General features: G+C 37.4%; 1 protein-coding gene across 1 annotated transcript in view; it reads right to left on the reverse strand.

The window, feature by feature from the left end:
* Positions 1 to 390: 390 nt before the first annotated feature.
* LOC140862759 (uncharacterized) overlaps positions 391 to 17,314 on the reverse strand; it is a 38,269-nt gene continuing 21,345 nt past the window's right edge. The window contains exons 2-10 of the mRNA XM_073265797.1: positions 14,813 to 15,133; positions 13,059 to 13,093; positions 11,346 to 11,678; positions 9,493 to 11,216; positions 8,951 to 9,246; positions 8,379 to 8,635; positions 7,312 to 7,982; positions 3,419 to 3,647; positions 391 to 456 (exon numbers count right to left, since the gene is read on the reverse strand). Of these exons, the coding sequence (XP_073121898.1) occupies positions 391 to 456; positions 3,419 to 3,647; positions 7,312 to 7,982; positions 8,379 to 8,635; positions 8,951 to 9,246; positions 9,493 to 11,216; positions 11,346 to 11,678; positions 13,059 to 13,093; positions 14,813 to 15,133 (3,932 nt within the window). The remainder of the gene's footprint in view (positions 457 to 3,418; positions 3,648 to 7,311; positions 7,983 to 8,378; positions 8,636 to 8,950; positions 9,247 to 9,492; positions 11,217 to 11,345; positions 11,679 to 13,058; positions 13,094 to 14,812; positions 15,134 to 17,314) is intronic.

Consider the following 17,314-nt stretch of genomic DNA (forward strand, 5'->3'; position numbering starts at 1 on the left):
ACGTTCTGAAAATTCTGGAACCCTTAAAATTAATTAAGATTTTCTATTTATAGTGCCCGGATCCCGTACCAATTTGTTTTTTTCACGAAATATAATTCTCAAAATATTTCTGACATCGGAACACGCGCTTGCGCCTAAAAAATATCGTGCTCGCGCGCAAGCCTTCAAGACAGCGCTTTAACTCATCTTGTGCGCACGCCTGGCATAAGCTCACTTGCGCGCGACCTGCTCTCAAATCTCTGGAATTCTCTTCCGCGCACGCCCGAGGTGTAAAGCTCGCTCTCGTGCGTTCTAATTTTCTTCATGCGCTGAACACTTGCACGATTGCTCCTCTTTTCAGCGCCAACTTCATGCGCTAAACACCTTGCATTGTTACGCGATTGCGCTTCCTCATGCCTGCTTCTCCATGCGCGTCTGCGCATTCTTAACCATAAAAACCGAGTTTCCATCTATCTCCTGTAAATAAACCATGGGGAATAATGAGCAGACAAAATGCACAAAAACATAAATAAAATAACATGAACGCATGCAAGAACGACATAAAAACATCACAAGATAATGCATACAAAATGCACTTATCATCAAGTAATAGTAAGTGGACAATGAGTCCATGTATCGATCCCACAGGGACTGTAGTCAATTATCAAGATTTAATTATTTTACTTATTCTAGACAAAGTAATAAAAAGGTTTAGATGATTTAAATAAAAATATAATTACTAAAAAGAAATAATAACTAAAATAGCTTATAGGTGAATTTAATTAAAATGAGACAACCAAGATACACGCAGGTACCGAACAATTTATGCAAACAAGTGGTAAAATCTAAGATCCAATTTTAATCTAAATCACGGTGAATTATCCTATCTTGTTTAACAGTCCATTTTTAGAACATGTTAAACCTATTCAAGTTATGAAGGATTAATTTTTATAATTCTAATCAAACATGAACGCATTCAGTATTTGTGATAATTCAGTTTTCACCTAAAATCACATACTGAAACCGAATTCTATTTCTAGTCGATTTTACCATATGTCAATTATTGAAGCGATCAAAATCAATTCCTCCTCTGTCGACTCAAAATCAATTAACAAGCAAGAAAACAATTGATCAGGTTATTCACAAGACAAAACATAAATCCAACAATCAATAATCTAGATAGAAATCAAAAATCCCAAATCAAAATCCACATGTTCGACATAAAATTGTTCGGCCCAATCTTGTTGTCTTGGTTGAAAACAAATTACTCAATAATTTAAACTATAATTCAAAAATAATATAAAGAAAGAAAATAGAAGAAGAAAAGGTGTAGAAATTTTCTCTGCTCCCAGTCGGTAGCCGCCCCTCTGTCTGATGTGTAAGTTCCCCCAATCTGATCTCAACTCTCCTATTTATACGTCTTTGAAAGCCCGTGAAATAAAGCCCGGAAAGTTAAGATTTTTAATTCCAGAAAATTCTAATTTCTGAGTCTGCGCGACTCTTCGCTCGAGCAGCAAAAAGTTGCGCTCGAGCGAGCACACTTATATTTTATTTTTTCAAAATCTCACAGGCTCGCTCGAGCGAGAAAGTTTTTGTCCAGCGCGTAGCGTTTTTGAAAAATTCATATCACGAGATCTAGTCGTCGGATCAAGCTGAAATTTGGGCAGCAGCTTTAAAACATCTTGAAATTTATTTTAAACGGTGAAGATTGGATTTGGATCTATTTAAAATAAAAAATTATTTTTGTATCATGGCTGCTCTGTAATTCATTCTTCAAAAATCCATTTTCCTACAAAATTAACCCGGAGAGTGAAATGCACATATAAGCAATAAATCATAGAAAAACACACATAAAACAATATGAGAGCATACGAATGCATACAAAATAGACATAAAATAATTCACACAAAATACACTTATTAACACCCCCATACTTAAATCTTGCTCGCCCTCGAGCAAGACAGACAATGCAACGAACACACAACAAAAAAAAAGTAGGGAAAATTCATGGGATAAATAGCCTCAGATAAGTTCTATATCAACTAAAAAAAAACGCCCTCAACTCTTCACAATACACCCTCAGTTTAACGTGAACGTGTGTGTGTGAAATGTTATTCCAGCTACATGCAACTTAAAAAGAATCCGTTTCAAGACTGCTTAGCGAACCATAACATATCAGTGCAAGTTTCACTCTCAAGTGTCCATTTCTTCCAAAAACCTCTAACAAACACACCTTCCTTGTGATTATTTTTACGCACCGCCAGATTTTCACCCGACTTTTTTAAGCCCCAAGAATTACCCGCATACTTAGCTATAACTTTGATAGGATTTAAATTTCAATCCCCTCATCTATAGCCCGGATGGAGCATCAACCCCATTGAATCCGCATACTTAGCCTTGGGCGTGGTAATTAGGATTTCAATTCCTTGTCCATGACCCGGATGGAGTTGAGTTTTTCAAAACTAAATAATTTTTTTTTTCAATTTTATTTTCAAAAATTTTGGTGCGCCCAAGATCATAAGTGCAATGTTAAAGACTCGTCAAAATTCACAGAACATAGTTAAGATCCACAAAACACCTATTGTCGTGCAATGATCAAACAGACAGAAACTTCATCAAATATTTTGCTACAATTCACTGGTCTAACATGAGTGCTTAAAATATTCACGGGTCAACCTACAGTTTCTCATGTCAAGTCAAGAGCAAAAATTAAATTTTTTTCTACAAAAATCATAACTTCATATCATCATTGGCCCCCAATTATCATCCTACTCAACACACATGCAAACAAACACAAAACAAATGAGATGAAAACAGAAAAAATGAACTATATGCAACACAAAAACAAAATACAATGAAATATAAAATAGACTACCCCCCCCCCCCCCATACTTATCCAAAGCATTGCCCTCAATGCTTTAGATACCATGAACAGAATGCAAAAACGAACAAACACATGCAAGACAAACAAAAGGACAAAAATAACACTCCCTTGGTTATAGATTTCGCTTCATATTCCTCCTTGGCAGCATCTTTTGGGGTGACAGTAGCATATTGGGTATAACGGGTGCAACATATGGGACATGTAAAAGCGACGAGTAAGGCGTAGGAGCAGCAAAAATTAATAAAAATAAGAATAAAAAATAAAAAACAAAAGAGAGGGAAAGAAAACACTGGGTTGCCTCCCAGTCAGCGCTAAAGTTATAGTCTATAGCCCGACTATGCAGTAGCAACCAACAAAGATCATTGCCGCCCATAGTAAAAATCATACGATTCTACGTATGGGTCTTGATTTCCTACGCCCTCAAGCTTAGCATGATATATGCAGTTTACGCTTGTCGGTCCAGCAATACTCGTCATGAATTGATTAGTTTGGAAGGAGACTCCGAGTTGGCGTCAATTGCAAGAATGGAACTTCTAGTAGTGTACATGTAAAAACCATTGACGAATTCAAGTCTTCCTCCTTGAATGTTTCTTTCTCCTCCACTGGAACCTTTGGCTCCTCTTTGCATGAATATTCCTCAAACAATGTTTGATCTTGATCTGGCGCAGTTACTTCATTCTCTTGACAGATCTCAGAAAATGGTTCTATTATAAGCGCAATCTGTTCATCCAAAAGACTCAAAGACTTGATGCGACTTTCTAAGAACTTATTTGTCTCTGCCTGCCTTTTCACAATGTTATCCAATTGAGTCACATGATCCTCAAAATTCCCTATACACTCTTCTTGATGCTCGGGTGGTTGGTTTGCAAAATTTGTGGAGTTGAATTCTGGATGATATTGGTGACTCCAACCCTGCAGTGAAGGATCACAATGCCAATGATAGTCGAAATCTGTCATATCATTTAACAAGTGCATCGCACTATTATAATCTCTTCTGAACAATTGAGTGTCAGTTTGCCAAAGGTCCATAATCCACCCAACTTCTTGTTGTCTCATCCAATACACCATAAAAAATTTGAACTAGAGTGTAGTTCGACAAATCATGGCATCGACAGTTGTTTGTCAAATCATTGAATCTCCACCAAGAAGCATAGAATGACTCCGAGTATTGCTGGCCAAAACTTGTGAATACCCGTCGATGATCCATCTTCAAGCACCTCACAAGTAAGAAAAATTAAAATTAAAATTCAAAATCAAACAAATGCAAGAAAAAAATAGTCTAGTCTCAAGCAAATAATCTATCCTAATATTAACTAAACAGTCCCCGGCAACGGCGCCAAAAACTTGACCGATTAATTCGGTGTCAACTAGCAAGTGAACTAGGTCAAGTAATAGTAAGTGTACAATGAGTCCAAGTATCGATCCCACAGGGACTGCAGTCAATTCTCAAGATTTAATTATTTTACTTATTCTAGACAAAATAATAAAAAGGTTTAGATGATTTAAATAAAAATATAATTACTAAAAGAAATAATAATTAAAATAGCTAAAAGGTGAATTTAATTAAAATGAGACAACCAAGACACACACAAGTACCGAACAATTTATGCAAACAAATGGCAAAATCTAAGATCCAATTTTTAATCAAAATCACGGTGAATTATCTTATCTTGTTTAACAGTCTATTTCTATAACATGTTAAACCTATTCAAGTTATGACGGATTAATTTTCATAATTATAATCAAACATGAATTCTTTCAATATTTGTGATAATTCAGTTTTCACCTAAAATCGCATACTGAAACCGAATACTATTTCTATTCGGTTTTATCATATGTCAATTATTGGAGCGATCGAAATCAATTCCTCCTCTTTTGACTCAGAATAAATTAACAAGCAAGCAAACAATTGATCAGATTATTCACAAAACAAAACATAAATCCAACAATCAATAATCTAGATAGAAATCAAAATTCCCAAATCAAAATTCACATGTTCGACATAAAATTGTTCGTCCCAATCTCGTCGTCTTGGTTGAAAACAAATTACTCAATAATTTTAGAGACCTCGGGTGCTAATCAAATCTTATAGGGCAATTAATAATTAAAAATAGTTAATCTGCAATACCGGACATTTGGCGACGCAAAACCTTACATTTGGCGACGCAACAACACGTCGCAAAAAGATCAAAAATCTTTTTTTTTTTTTAATACCGGGTTGACGCGCGGGCGCGCCTAAGGCTTGGGCCAAGGCACTCAAAGTTCCTTGGTTAGGCGCGGCCGTGCCTCCTGGCTGGGCGGGCGCGCCTAGGCCTCGGGTACCACTCCAAAACAGCTGAAAAATGAAGGTTTTGCCCCTATTTTGAAACTCAAACACCATCTAACATTTCAAACATGATTCATGCTTAAAAATCTAAACAAAATCATGCATAACCATGAGCTAATCAAGCAACAAACATGGAACTTAAAATACAACCCACAAACTCTTACATTCTCTTGATCTTGACAAACATACATATCTATATGTTCAAAAGTTCTAAGTACTAAACAAACTCAAGTTCTTGGTAGCACTTTTACATTCTTAACCCGGAACTCCACTTCTCTAAACTTCCAATCGCTCAAGACCTCCTACAACTCGGCCCTGCATCTTTTGTTGCAATGCACACACAAAACAAAACAACAGCCGGATACACCGGTAAGTATAAAACTTAGTATGAAACAACGGAAACACATATTGAAACATAGCTAACAAGTTTCATGCATTTCAATAGAAAAGACAATAGAAATTGCAAGGCGTTTAGCCATACAATAAGAGTTCCAAGCCTAGTGAACGACACGGTTTAGATGCTAGAACGCACCACTCATCATCAGGCTCAAGCTCATCACTGATGCTATAACCGAAGTCGAGATATCAATGCTACAAGCTCGTCATTGATATTTGATATCAAATTTTATAACTCATCGACGATATTGTGGCAAATCTTGAAGGAATGTTAAACTCTACAATCATGCTATAAAAGTCCAGCAATGCATAATCAAAGATGTAAACATATAAAACCAAGTAATGTATGATTTAAGGGAATCGAGAAAGTGAACTCGTCTTGACGAACATCCCCAACTTGATCATCGTTGTATCATACCTTAGTCTTGATAAGAAATGAGCAAGATCCACAAGCTACAAAATACACAATTTCAAACACAAATCTGCTCAAGCTAAACTCAAGTATCAAAGTCTAAAGCTCACCAACTTTGATCAAGTCTCTCCCGGTTCGAAACCAAAACTCCCGACGTCGATGTCCTTTGATTAAATCTAAAATGAATGGTATTCAAGACCATAACATCAGCAAGAATCTATTTATACCACAGCTCAATCATAAGGATTCAAAATCTATCAACTTCGTAAACCGGCGGCGTAACGGTAACAAAACCGATAACCAAAACTCACAACCAACAAGTCTAACCATCTTAACCAGCTTTTAAACATAATATATCAGCAAGATAGCATCATAAACCAGACAAATCAGAGAGCATAATTTTCGAACAAGAGCTGGAAATTCATATCACTTTCCAACGATGTCTTTTCTCCGGCCCGACTTCGATACAATAACGCATACAAACTCAAGAACGCATAACCATAATCAAATTCCAAGCCCTCCCAACAACATATTTTTTGAAACTGAATCAACATGATACTTACATCACAACGAAGCTCTTGTCGCAAGGATTCCAAAACTGTACTCAGAATTTTATTCGGATGGACGGATCTTGAGATACACAAAATTGAAGATGAAGAACTAACTTGCAATCTGAAATGAAGAAGGAATCGAGATGTTGCTTCTGAATTCTGATCCAAAGAAGATGATATACACGTACAAAGCTAGGACCAAGACATGTTTCATCCATTATTACAAGAAATTGCATTTTGGCCCTTCAAAACCTCACTATTTGCAATTCAGTCCTTATGAAATATTTTAATTCAATTTCAATCCTAAATAATTTAAGAATATTAGAATTTAAACTCAAACTCCAAAATTCTCAAATTAAATATACTCAGATTAAAATTAAATAATCTCGGGCCTTACAATTCTCCCCTACTAAGAAATGATTTCGTCCTCGAAATCGCATGCAGTCTGACTGTAAATAAGGTAATGAAATAACAGAAACACTGAAGAAAACTCACATCAGTGAAATAGTTCGGGATAACGCTGTCTCATATCCTGTTCTGTCTCCCAAGTAGCTTCTTCAATCCCGTGTCTACTCCATTGCACCTTAACAAGTGGAATGGATTTGTTTCGAAGCTGCCTTTCCTTATGATCAAGGATTTGAATCGGATGTTCAAAATAACTTAATGTTTCATCCAACTTCTCTTCATCTGGACTAAGAATATGGGAAGCATCGGGCTCGTATTTCCTCAGCATAGAAAGGGAAATAAATCGTGAATAACTGACAGTGCTGGCGGTAATGCTAGTCGGTATGCAAGATCACCAACTTTATCAAGAACTTCGTAAGGTCCAATAAACCTCGGTGATAACTTAACTCTCTTTCCGAATCGTAAAGTGCCTCGAAAAGGAGATAGCTTCAGAAATACCCGATCACCTTGTTCAAAACTCAAAGGTCTATGCCTCACGTTTGCATATTTTGCTTGTCGATCTTGCGCTGTTCTCATTCTGATATGTATCAATTTCACTTTATCAGACATCTCTCTGATCATGTCCGGACCTGTAACTGGTGTTTCAGAAAGATCATCCCAAAACAACGGCGATCTGCATTTTCTACCATACAGTGCTTCAAATGGAGCCATCTGAATGCTTGACTGATAGCTGTTGTTATAAGAAAATTCAACAAGTGGCAAAGATTCTTGACAACTTGTACCAAAATCAAGTATTACAGCTCGCAACATATCTTCTAGAATCTGTATAGTACGCTCTGACTGCCCATCAGTCTGAGGATGATACGATGTACTCAAATGCAGACGAGTACCTAAAGCTTCTTGTAGACTATGCCAAAAATGTGAAGTGAATCGAGGATCTCGATCTGATACTATTGATTTAGGCACACCGTGTAATCTCACCACGTCTCTGATATAGATATTGGCCATCTGATCATGACGATACGTCATCTGATAAGGAATAAAACAGGCAGAATTAGTCAATCTATCTATCACGACCCAAACTGCATCACATCCTCTCGAAGATCTCGGTAGTCTTGTGACAAAATCCATAGTGATATGATCCCATTTCCATTCAGGAACTGCTAAACTGTGCAATAAACCACTTGGTCGTTTCCTTTCAGCCTTTATCTGTTGACAGTTTAAACATCTAGATACAAACTTTGTCACATCAGCTTTCATTCTTTTCCACCAAAACTGTTGTTTCAGATCATTATACATTTTTCTGCCCCCTGGATGGATACTAAACTTACTGCAATGAGCTTCATTCAGAATTTGTTGTCTCAATTCTGCAATATCAGGTACCACAATACGTCGATTAACAAACAATATTCCATCCATACTAACCTGGAACTCTGACTCGTGTCCAGTTCTAACTCTTTCAATCGAATTCTGAATGTTTTGATCAGTTTTCTGAGCTTCTTTAATTCGAACAAACAACTCTGGCTTAGCTGTGATTGCATAAACCAGTACAGGTTGTATATCTGTCTCAAAATCCAGACCAGAAACACAGCAATCTTCAATCAACTTAGAGACACGCATAGTAGATAAAGATAAATCACATACCTTCCTACTTAGTGCATCAGCCGCTGCATTAGACTTCCCTGGATAATACTTAATTTCACAGTCAAAATCTTTCAGCAAGTCTAACCAACGTCTTTGTCTCATATTTAACTCAGCTTGAGAAAACAGATACTTCAAGCTTTTATGATCAGAGAATATCTCAAAAGTCTCACCATATAAATAATGACGCCAAATCTTTAATGCAAAGACAATAGCTCCAAGCTCAAGATCATGTACTGGATATTTGATCTCATGAGGTTTCAATTGCCTGGAAGCATATGCTATCACATGACCTCGCTGCATCAAAATAAAACCTAAACCCTTGTGAGAAGCGTCAGAATAAACAGTAAAACCACCTGTACCTGATGGAATAGATAATACAGGTGCACTAGTTAATCGTTTCTTCAATTCCACAAAACTAGCTTCACATTCATGTGTCCAAATAAACGGAGTATTCTTCTGTGTTAACTGGGTAATCGGCTTTGCAATGCTAGAAAATCTTGCAATAAATCGACGATAATACCCGGCTGAACCCATGAAACTATGAATCTCGGGTACGGACGTAGTTCTAGGCCAGTTAATAACCGCCTCTACCTTACTAGGATCAACTGATATATCGTCTCCTGAAATAACATGGCCAAGAAAAATAACTCTGTCCAACCAAAACTCACATTTGGATAGCTTAGCATACAAGTGCTCAGTTCTCAAAATCTGCAAAACAATCCTCAAATGCTCTGCATGCTCAATCTTATTTTTAGAATATATTAGAATATCATCAATAAAAATGATAACAAACTCGTCTAAGTACTTCTGAAATATTCTATTCATTAAACCCATAAATACAGCAGGAGCATTTGTTAAACCAAATGGCATTACTATAAACTCATAATGGCCATACCTCGTTCGAAAAGCAGTTTTAGACACATCTGATTCTCTGACCCTCAACTGGTGATAACCAGACCTCAAATCGATCTTTGAATAAACGGAAGAACCCTGTAATTGATCAAACAAGTCATCTATTCGAGGTAATGGATATCTATTCTTTACCGTGACCTGATTTAATTGGCGATAGTCGATACATAATCTCATCGACCCGTCCTTTTTCCTTACAAACAAAACTGGAGCACCCCAAGGTGACACACTTGGCCTAATGTAACCTTTGTTCAGCAAATCTTCAAGTTGATCTTTCAACTCTTTCAGTTCAAGTGGTGCCATCCTATAAGGAGCTTTAGAGATAGGCAAAGTACCTGGTACCAACTCAATACTGAAATCAATCTCACGCATTGGAGGCAATCCCAGTATTTCATCCGGAAAAATATCTGCAAACTCACATACAATAGGAATATCCGCCAATACAGGACTAGCTTTCAACACATCCAATGCATAAACCAGAAATCCTTCAGCACCAGTCTGCAATAACTGTTCCATAGATAAGCTAGAAATCAAAGGAATCTTAGCACGAGAACCCTTACCGAAGAATTTCCAATTATCTGTCATGTCTGGTCTAAATCTGACAATCTTATGAAAACAGTCAACTGTGGCCCTGTACTTGGTTAGTGTATCGATGCCAATAATACAATCAAAATCAGACATACCAAGTACTATGCAATCAAGCTCAATTGCATTACTGTCAAACTGTAACTCACAACCCCTGACTATACTTGCAGATGTCTTATCTTTTCCCATGGGCGATGAGATAGCAAATACAGAAGACAAAAGCTCAACAAGAAAAGCATGCAATGTAACAAATTTTTCAGCTATAAAAGTATGTGATGCTCCAGTGTCAATCAACACATAAGCAGGATAACCAGAGAGAACACAATTACCTGGAATCACATTGTTCGGTGTTGCCTGTGCCTGATCTTCTATCAATGCAAAAATTCTAGCTGGCTGTCGTGAAGGTTGGGCTACACTCTGACTTTCTCCCTGTCTACTCTGAGCTGGTCTACCTGAAGATTGGAAGGAATGCACAGCAGGAGCTTGTCTGTCAGCTTGAGTTGCTCCTTGCGATGGTCCACGTGTAGGACACACTCTAGCATAATGTCCAGGCCGGTTGCAGAGATTACAAGTTCCAGAAACTCCTTTGCAAGCATCACTAGAATGTCTTCCCCCACACTTGCTACAAAACCAACCTGTAGACCCTGAACCCTGACTTGATCCATATGGGTTTGAACCACTAGAACTAGAGAAACTACTTCCTAGCTTCTTGAACTGTTTACCTTTGGGCCTAAACCGATCTCTTTTGTTGCTACTGCTGCCACCTCCTTCATACCTGCTTTGCTGTTGAGGAAAGGATGCTTGAGGTTGTATTGGTGGTGGCTGTGGCTGTGGCTGTGGAGATGGTTGAGGCTTGAACGAAATTCCTTTCTGTCTAAAGATACCAGCTTCAGCACCCTTGGCTTTATCAAGAGCATCAGCAAAATTATTAGGTCGCCCCGCATTGACCAAGGTAAGGACATCAGGATTAAGACCGTTGATGAATTGATCGGCCTTCGCTTCCTCATTATCCGCAATATGAGGTGCAAAATGGAGTAAAGTATAAAACTTCGCAACATAATCTTCAATGCTCATATTACCCTGTTGCAAATTACCAAACTCCGCTCCCTTGTCTTTTCTGTATGACTGAGGAAAGAAACGTTTGAAAAACTCAGCTTTAAACACATTCTAGGTAATAACAGTACCTCGATTTTCCAACACTTTCTTAGTCAAAATCCACCAACTTTTTGCCACGTCATGCAACTGATGCATAACCAATCTAACTCGTCGATCATCAGTATAACCAATGGATTCAAACAGTTGCTCGATATCAACAAGCCAACTTTCACATGCTACGGAATCCTCAGTACCATGCAGACTAGGTGGATTGAATGACTGAAATCGCTTCAACAACACCTCCATCGGATTAGCAGTAGTATCCATTGGAGTAACAGTAGTACTTCCTTGCTCATTCATATGTACTGGTGGAATATTAGGAATTATTGGAGGAGAAACTTGTTCATTCAGAGGTACTTGCTCAGTCGGTGGTGTCTGTGGATTAATACGACCACTGCGAAGAGATAAAGATCGAGGAGGCATAGCTGATAACTGAGAGTAGACAACAATTCAGCACATAACAACATCATATCTCATACTCTTTAATCTCATGAGCATGCCTTGTTCCCATCACACAACACTTGATATTACATGTTTAGCAAGTAATTCATATAACCACATCCTTGCAATAACTAAACATGCTAGCATATAACAGTAAAGAGTAGAACATGCTTGCATCAAATTCACACCAACAAACCATGCATTAATCTCATGCATAAGGAATTTATGCGACTCCATCTACCCCGCTCAGCTTCTAATGTCGACTCAAGACACTTAAGCTCTGATACCAAACAATGTAGAGACCTCGGGTGCTAATCAAATATTATAGGGCGATTAATAGATAAAAATAGTTAATCTGCAATACCGGACATTTGGCGATGCAAAACCTTACATTTGGCGACGCAAAAACACGTCGCAAAAAGATCAAAAAAATTTTTTTTTTTTTTAATACCGGGTTGACGCGCGGGCGCGCCTCCTTAGGCGCGGGCGCACATAAGGCTCGGGCCAAGGCACTCAAAGTGCCTTGGTTGGGCGCGGCCTAGGCCTCGGGTACCACTCCAAAACAGCTGAAAAATGAAGGTTTTGCCGCTGTTTTGAAACTCAAACACCATCTAACATTTCAAACATGATTCATGCTTAAAAATCTAAAAAAAATCATGCATAACCATGAGCTAATCAAGCAACAAACATGGAACTTAAAATACAACCCACAAACTCTTACATTCTCTTGTTCTTGACAAACATACATATCTATATGTTCAAAAGTTCTAAGTACTAAACAAACTCAAGTTCTTGGTAGCACTTTTACATTCTTAACCCGGAACGCCACTTCTCTAAACTTCCAATCGCTCAAGACCTCCTAAAACTCGGCCCTGCATCTTCTGTTTCAATGCACACACAAAACAAAACAACAGCCTGATACACCGGTAAGTATAAAACTTAGTATGAAAAAACGAAAACACATATTGAAACATAACTAACAAGTTTCATGCATTTCAATAGCAAAGACAATAGAAATTGCAAGGCGATTAGCTATACAATAAGAGTTCCAAGCCTAGTGAACGACACGGTTTAGATGCTAGAACGCACCACTCATCATCAGGCTCAAGTTCATCACTGATGTTATAACCGAAGTCGAGATATCAATGCTACAAGCTCATCATTGATATTTGATATCGAAGTTTATAACTCATCGACGATATTGTGGCAAAGCTTGAAGGAATGTTAAACTCTACAATCATGCTATAACACTCCAGCAATGCATAATCAAAGATGTAAACATATACAGCCAAGTAATGTGTTATTTAAGAGAATCGAGAAAGTGAACTCGTCTCGACGAACATCCCCAACTTGATCATCGTTGTATCATACCTTAGTCTTGATAAGAAATGAGCTAGATCCACAAGCTACAAAATACACAATTGCAATCACAAATCTGCTCAAGCTAAACTCATGTATCAAAGTCTAAAGCTCACCAACTTTGATCAAATTTCTCCCGGTTCGAAACCAAAACTCCCGACGTCGATGTCCTTTGATTAAATCCGAAATGAATGGTATTCAAGACCATAACATCAGCAAGAATCTATTTATACCACAGCTCAATCATAAGGATTCAAAATCTATCAACTTCGTAAACCGGCGGTGTAACGGTAACAAAACCGATAACCAAAACTCACAACCAACAAGTCTAACCATCTTAACCAGCTTTTAAACATAATATATCAGCAAGATAGCATCATAAACCAGCCAAATCAGAGAGCATAATTTTCGAACAAGAGCTGGAAATTCATATCACTTTCCAATGATGTCTTTTCTCCGGCCCGACTTCGATACAATAACGCATACAAACTCAAGAACGCATAACCATAATCAAATTCCAAGCCCTCGCAACAACATATTTTCGAAATATACTGAATCAACATGATACTTACATCACAACAAAGCTCTTGTCGCAAGGATTCCAAAACCGTGCTCAGAATTTTATTCGGATGGACGGATCTTGAGATACACAAAATTGAAGATGAAGAACTAACTTGCAATCTGAAATGAAGAAGGAATTGAGATGTTTCTTCTGAATTCTGATCCAAAGAAGATGATATACACGTACAAAGCTAGGACCAAGACATGTGTCATCCACTATTACAAAAAATTGCATTTTGGCCCTTCAAAACCTCACTATTTGCAATTCAGTCCTTATGAAATATTTTAATTCAATTTCAATCCTAAATAATTTAAGAATATTAGAATTTAAACTCAAACACCAAAATTCTCAAATTAAATATACTCAGATAAAAATTAAATAATCTCGGGCCTTACAATAATTGAAACTATAATTCAAAAATAAAATAAAGAAAGAAGAATAGAAGAATAAAAAATGTAGAAATCTTCTCTGCTCCCAGCCGGTAGCCGCCTCTCTGTTTGATGTGTGCATTCCCCCAATCTGATCTCAACTTTCCTTTTTATATGTTTTTGAAAGCCCACGAAATAAAGCCCAGAAATTTAAGATTTTTAATTCCCCAAAATACTAATTTCTGGGTCTACGCGACGCCTCTCTCGAGCGGCAAAAAGTTGCGCTCAAGTGAGCACACTTTTGTTTTATTTTTTTCAAAATCTCCCAGGCTCGCTCGAGCGGCATAAAATCTCGCTCGAGCGAGCAAGTTTCTGTCCAGCGCACAGCGTTTATGAAAAATTCATATCTCAAGATATGGCCGTCGGATCGAGCTGAAATTCGTACAGAAGCTTTAAAACATCTTGAACTTCATTTTGAACGGTGGAGATTGGATTTGGATCTCTTTAAAATAAAAAATGATTTTTGTATCATGGCTGCTCCGTAATTCATTCTTCAAAAATCCATTTTTCTACAAAATTAACCCGGAGAGTGAAATGAACATATAAGCAATAAATCACATAAAACACACATAAAAAAAAATATGAGAACATACGAATGCATGAAAAATAGACATAAAATAATTCACACAAAATGCACTTATCAGCCACATACTCCTCGATGTTCAGATTTCCTTGCCTCAAGCTAGCAAACTAAGCCCCTTTATACTTTCTGTATGATACTGAAAAGAAACATTGATAAAATTCAGTTTTAAAAACACTCCAGGTAATAGTCGTACCACTATTCTGTAGAGCTTTATTAGTTGTGATCCACCAACTCTTTGCAACATCTTGAAGTTGATGCACGACCAATCTGATTCTACGGTCATCAGAGTAATCAAGATACTCAAATAACTGATCAATATCTTCCAGCCGACATTCACATTCAACTGAATTTTCCGTTCCCTTCAGTGTCGGTGATTTGAAGGATTGGAATCTCTTCAATAAGGTTTCCATAGATGTCGGAGTAACATCCATCGGATCATTGACATTACTGCCCTGCTCATTCTGAGGAAATGTCACTATCTGTGGTATATTATGTGCTCGACGAGGAGGCATATCTGATATTCAAAAGATTAATACACAACTATATCCAACATATCAAATCTACCAGCTCTGATTAACTCATCCTCTAATACATACCCATGCGTTCTCATGAGGGTTCAGATTCGGATTAATAACTGGTTCTGATATCTTTCTCAAATCATACATTCTTTACAATTTAATTCACAGTCATGTAGGCATATAATTCTTGAAATGGTAAAGCATGATTGCATGGAATTCATGTAATCAAATAATGAAATCAATCTCATGCGAAGTAATTAAGTCAAAAAGAATCGATCTACCCCGCTCACTAACTTCTATCTCAGTCCAAGAAACTTACGCTCTGATACCACCTAATGTGGGGACCTCAGGTGCTAATCTTCTATAATAGAACAACATAATCATTATGATTTAATCAGCCAAAATCATCAAAAGAATTTTTTTTAAAGATGAACAGTGCCTCGCTCGAGTCGCAAGAAGTTGCGCTCAAGCGGGCACATCTTTGCCCAAAAAAAATAACAACGCTCGCTCGAGCAGCAACAAGTTGCGCTGGAGCGAGAACAACTCTGTCTCAAAAATAATGGTGCACAATTGAATCTGATCTTACAATATATAGGCTCCAAAATATGCTACACATGACAATCTTCAAAGGTTATTACAACATCATGAATTTATTTGGCATATAAACTACCAAACACTACAACATGATTCAAAGTTGCAAGGATGATAAATCTACATGTTTCTTGACAATACCATTTTATGTAGATAATTCAAAAGTCTAAACAAGATCATGATAACTTTCTAAACCCGAGTCTCCACTTATAAATCTCAATCTCGAGTTATCCAAGTCAACTCTGACTCGCTCCTGCCCGACTTGTTACCAAGTACACATACAAAACAAGGCAACAGCCGGATAACTCCGGTGAGGATAATATTCCCAGTATAAGCAACATATACATGCAAATAAAAGAATCATATCAAACTCATGATGCATGTGTAGACAAAAGGCTATCAAATCTGATTTCAAAAGAATCTTGGTTCTTCTTTTGGGATCCCGGGGAAAAGACCTCACAACATAGCCACCAACTCTCCCACTCGGGATGGTGTCGAACATCTCAATCCCCCAACTTTGGTGCAACAATAGTGAGTAATACGGATTTAGGAGAATATCTACATCCCATGCCACTCAGGTATAGCTCCCCAAACGTCGCTTGCAATCTAGGTCATTTCGCCTTCTATGCTTAATGGTTTAAGGCTCAAGTTGAATGCATACATAATCAAGATGCATCAAGCCATAACAAGGAAAACATGATCTCATGCTAATCAAGTAATACAATAAAACACATAAATCAAACAAGAGCAAAAAATCATGCATGTGTGTGATTTTAGGAAACTCAAGAATCTCATCTTTCTCGAGTAATCTTTCCTATCTTGATCGATGTCAACTTATACCTTTATCTGGATTCCAAGGTGCTCAAATCTGATCAATGTACAACAACAACCTCATATCAAAATCTGCTCAAACACACTTCAATCGTCAAGGTAGAAATGGCTACAAACCTTGATCAACTTCCTTCGATCCGAGTTCTGGAATTCCCGTTTTCGACAACCCTTTATCAAATCTAAAATAAGGTATAAATAAGCTCAATATAAACATTCAAACACAAATAAATACACGGCTCAATCAACTCGACTCAAAGTGGAATCTAATCTTGAACCGGCGGCATAACGGTTACAAAACAGCAAACTGAAATTCAACTATAACAAAATATCTATCACATAAAACTCATATCACACTCATATCAGCATAAGGATCTTGAAAATCAGCAGCATAAAATTTCAGTATGTAGTGACCCTGCATTGAATCACCTACTAACTGGAAACTATAACATGCATTAAACTTAATTAAAGCATAAGTACTTAACAGAGTAAAACATGCGGAAACATAACCCATAATATTACAAAACCACTAAGTACAAAAGTTCATGGATTAATACTGTAGTGATACAACCATATTGAAACAACAAGAAAGTAAATATTACATAGCTATATCGAATCCTGTCGTATAAATAACTCCTCAAGGCTCCTGCTCCCTAGTCCTGCCTCGAACTCCCAGCTCTGTCCATCCTGCGACCTGCCCCGTGGAATGGGGTGTCCAAGATAACAACAAGGACTTGAGCGACTAACGTCCAGTACAA

Source organism: Henckelia pumila, chromosome 1 (genome assembly GCF_033568475.1).
Source record: "Henckelia pumila isolate YLH828 chromosome 1, ASM3356847v2, whole genome shotgun sequence".
Classification (NCBI taxonomy): domain Eukaryota; kingdom Viridiplantae; phylum Streptophyta; class Magnoliopsida; order Lamiales; family Gesneriaceae; genus Henckelia; species Henckelia pumila.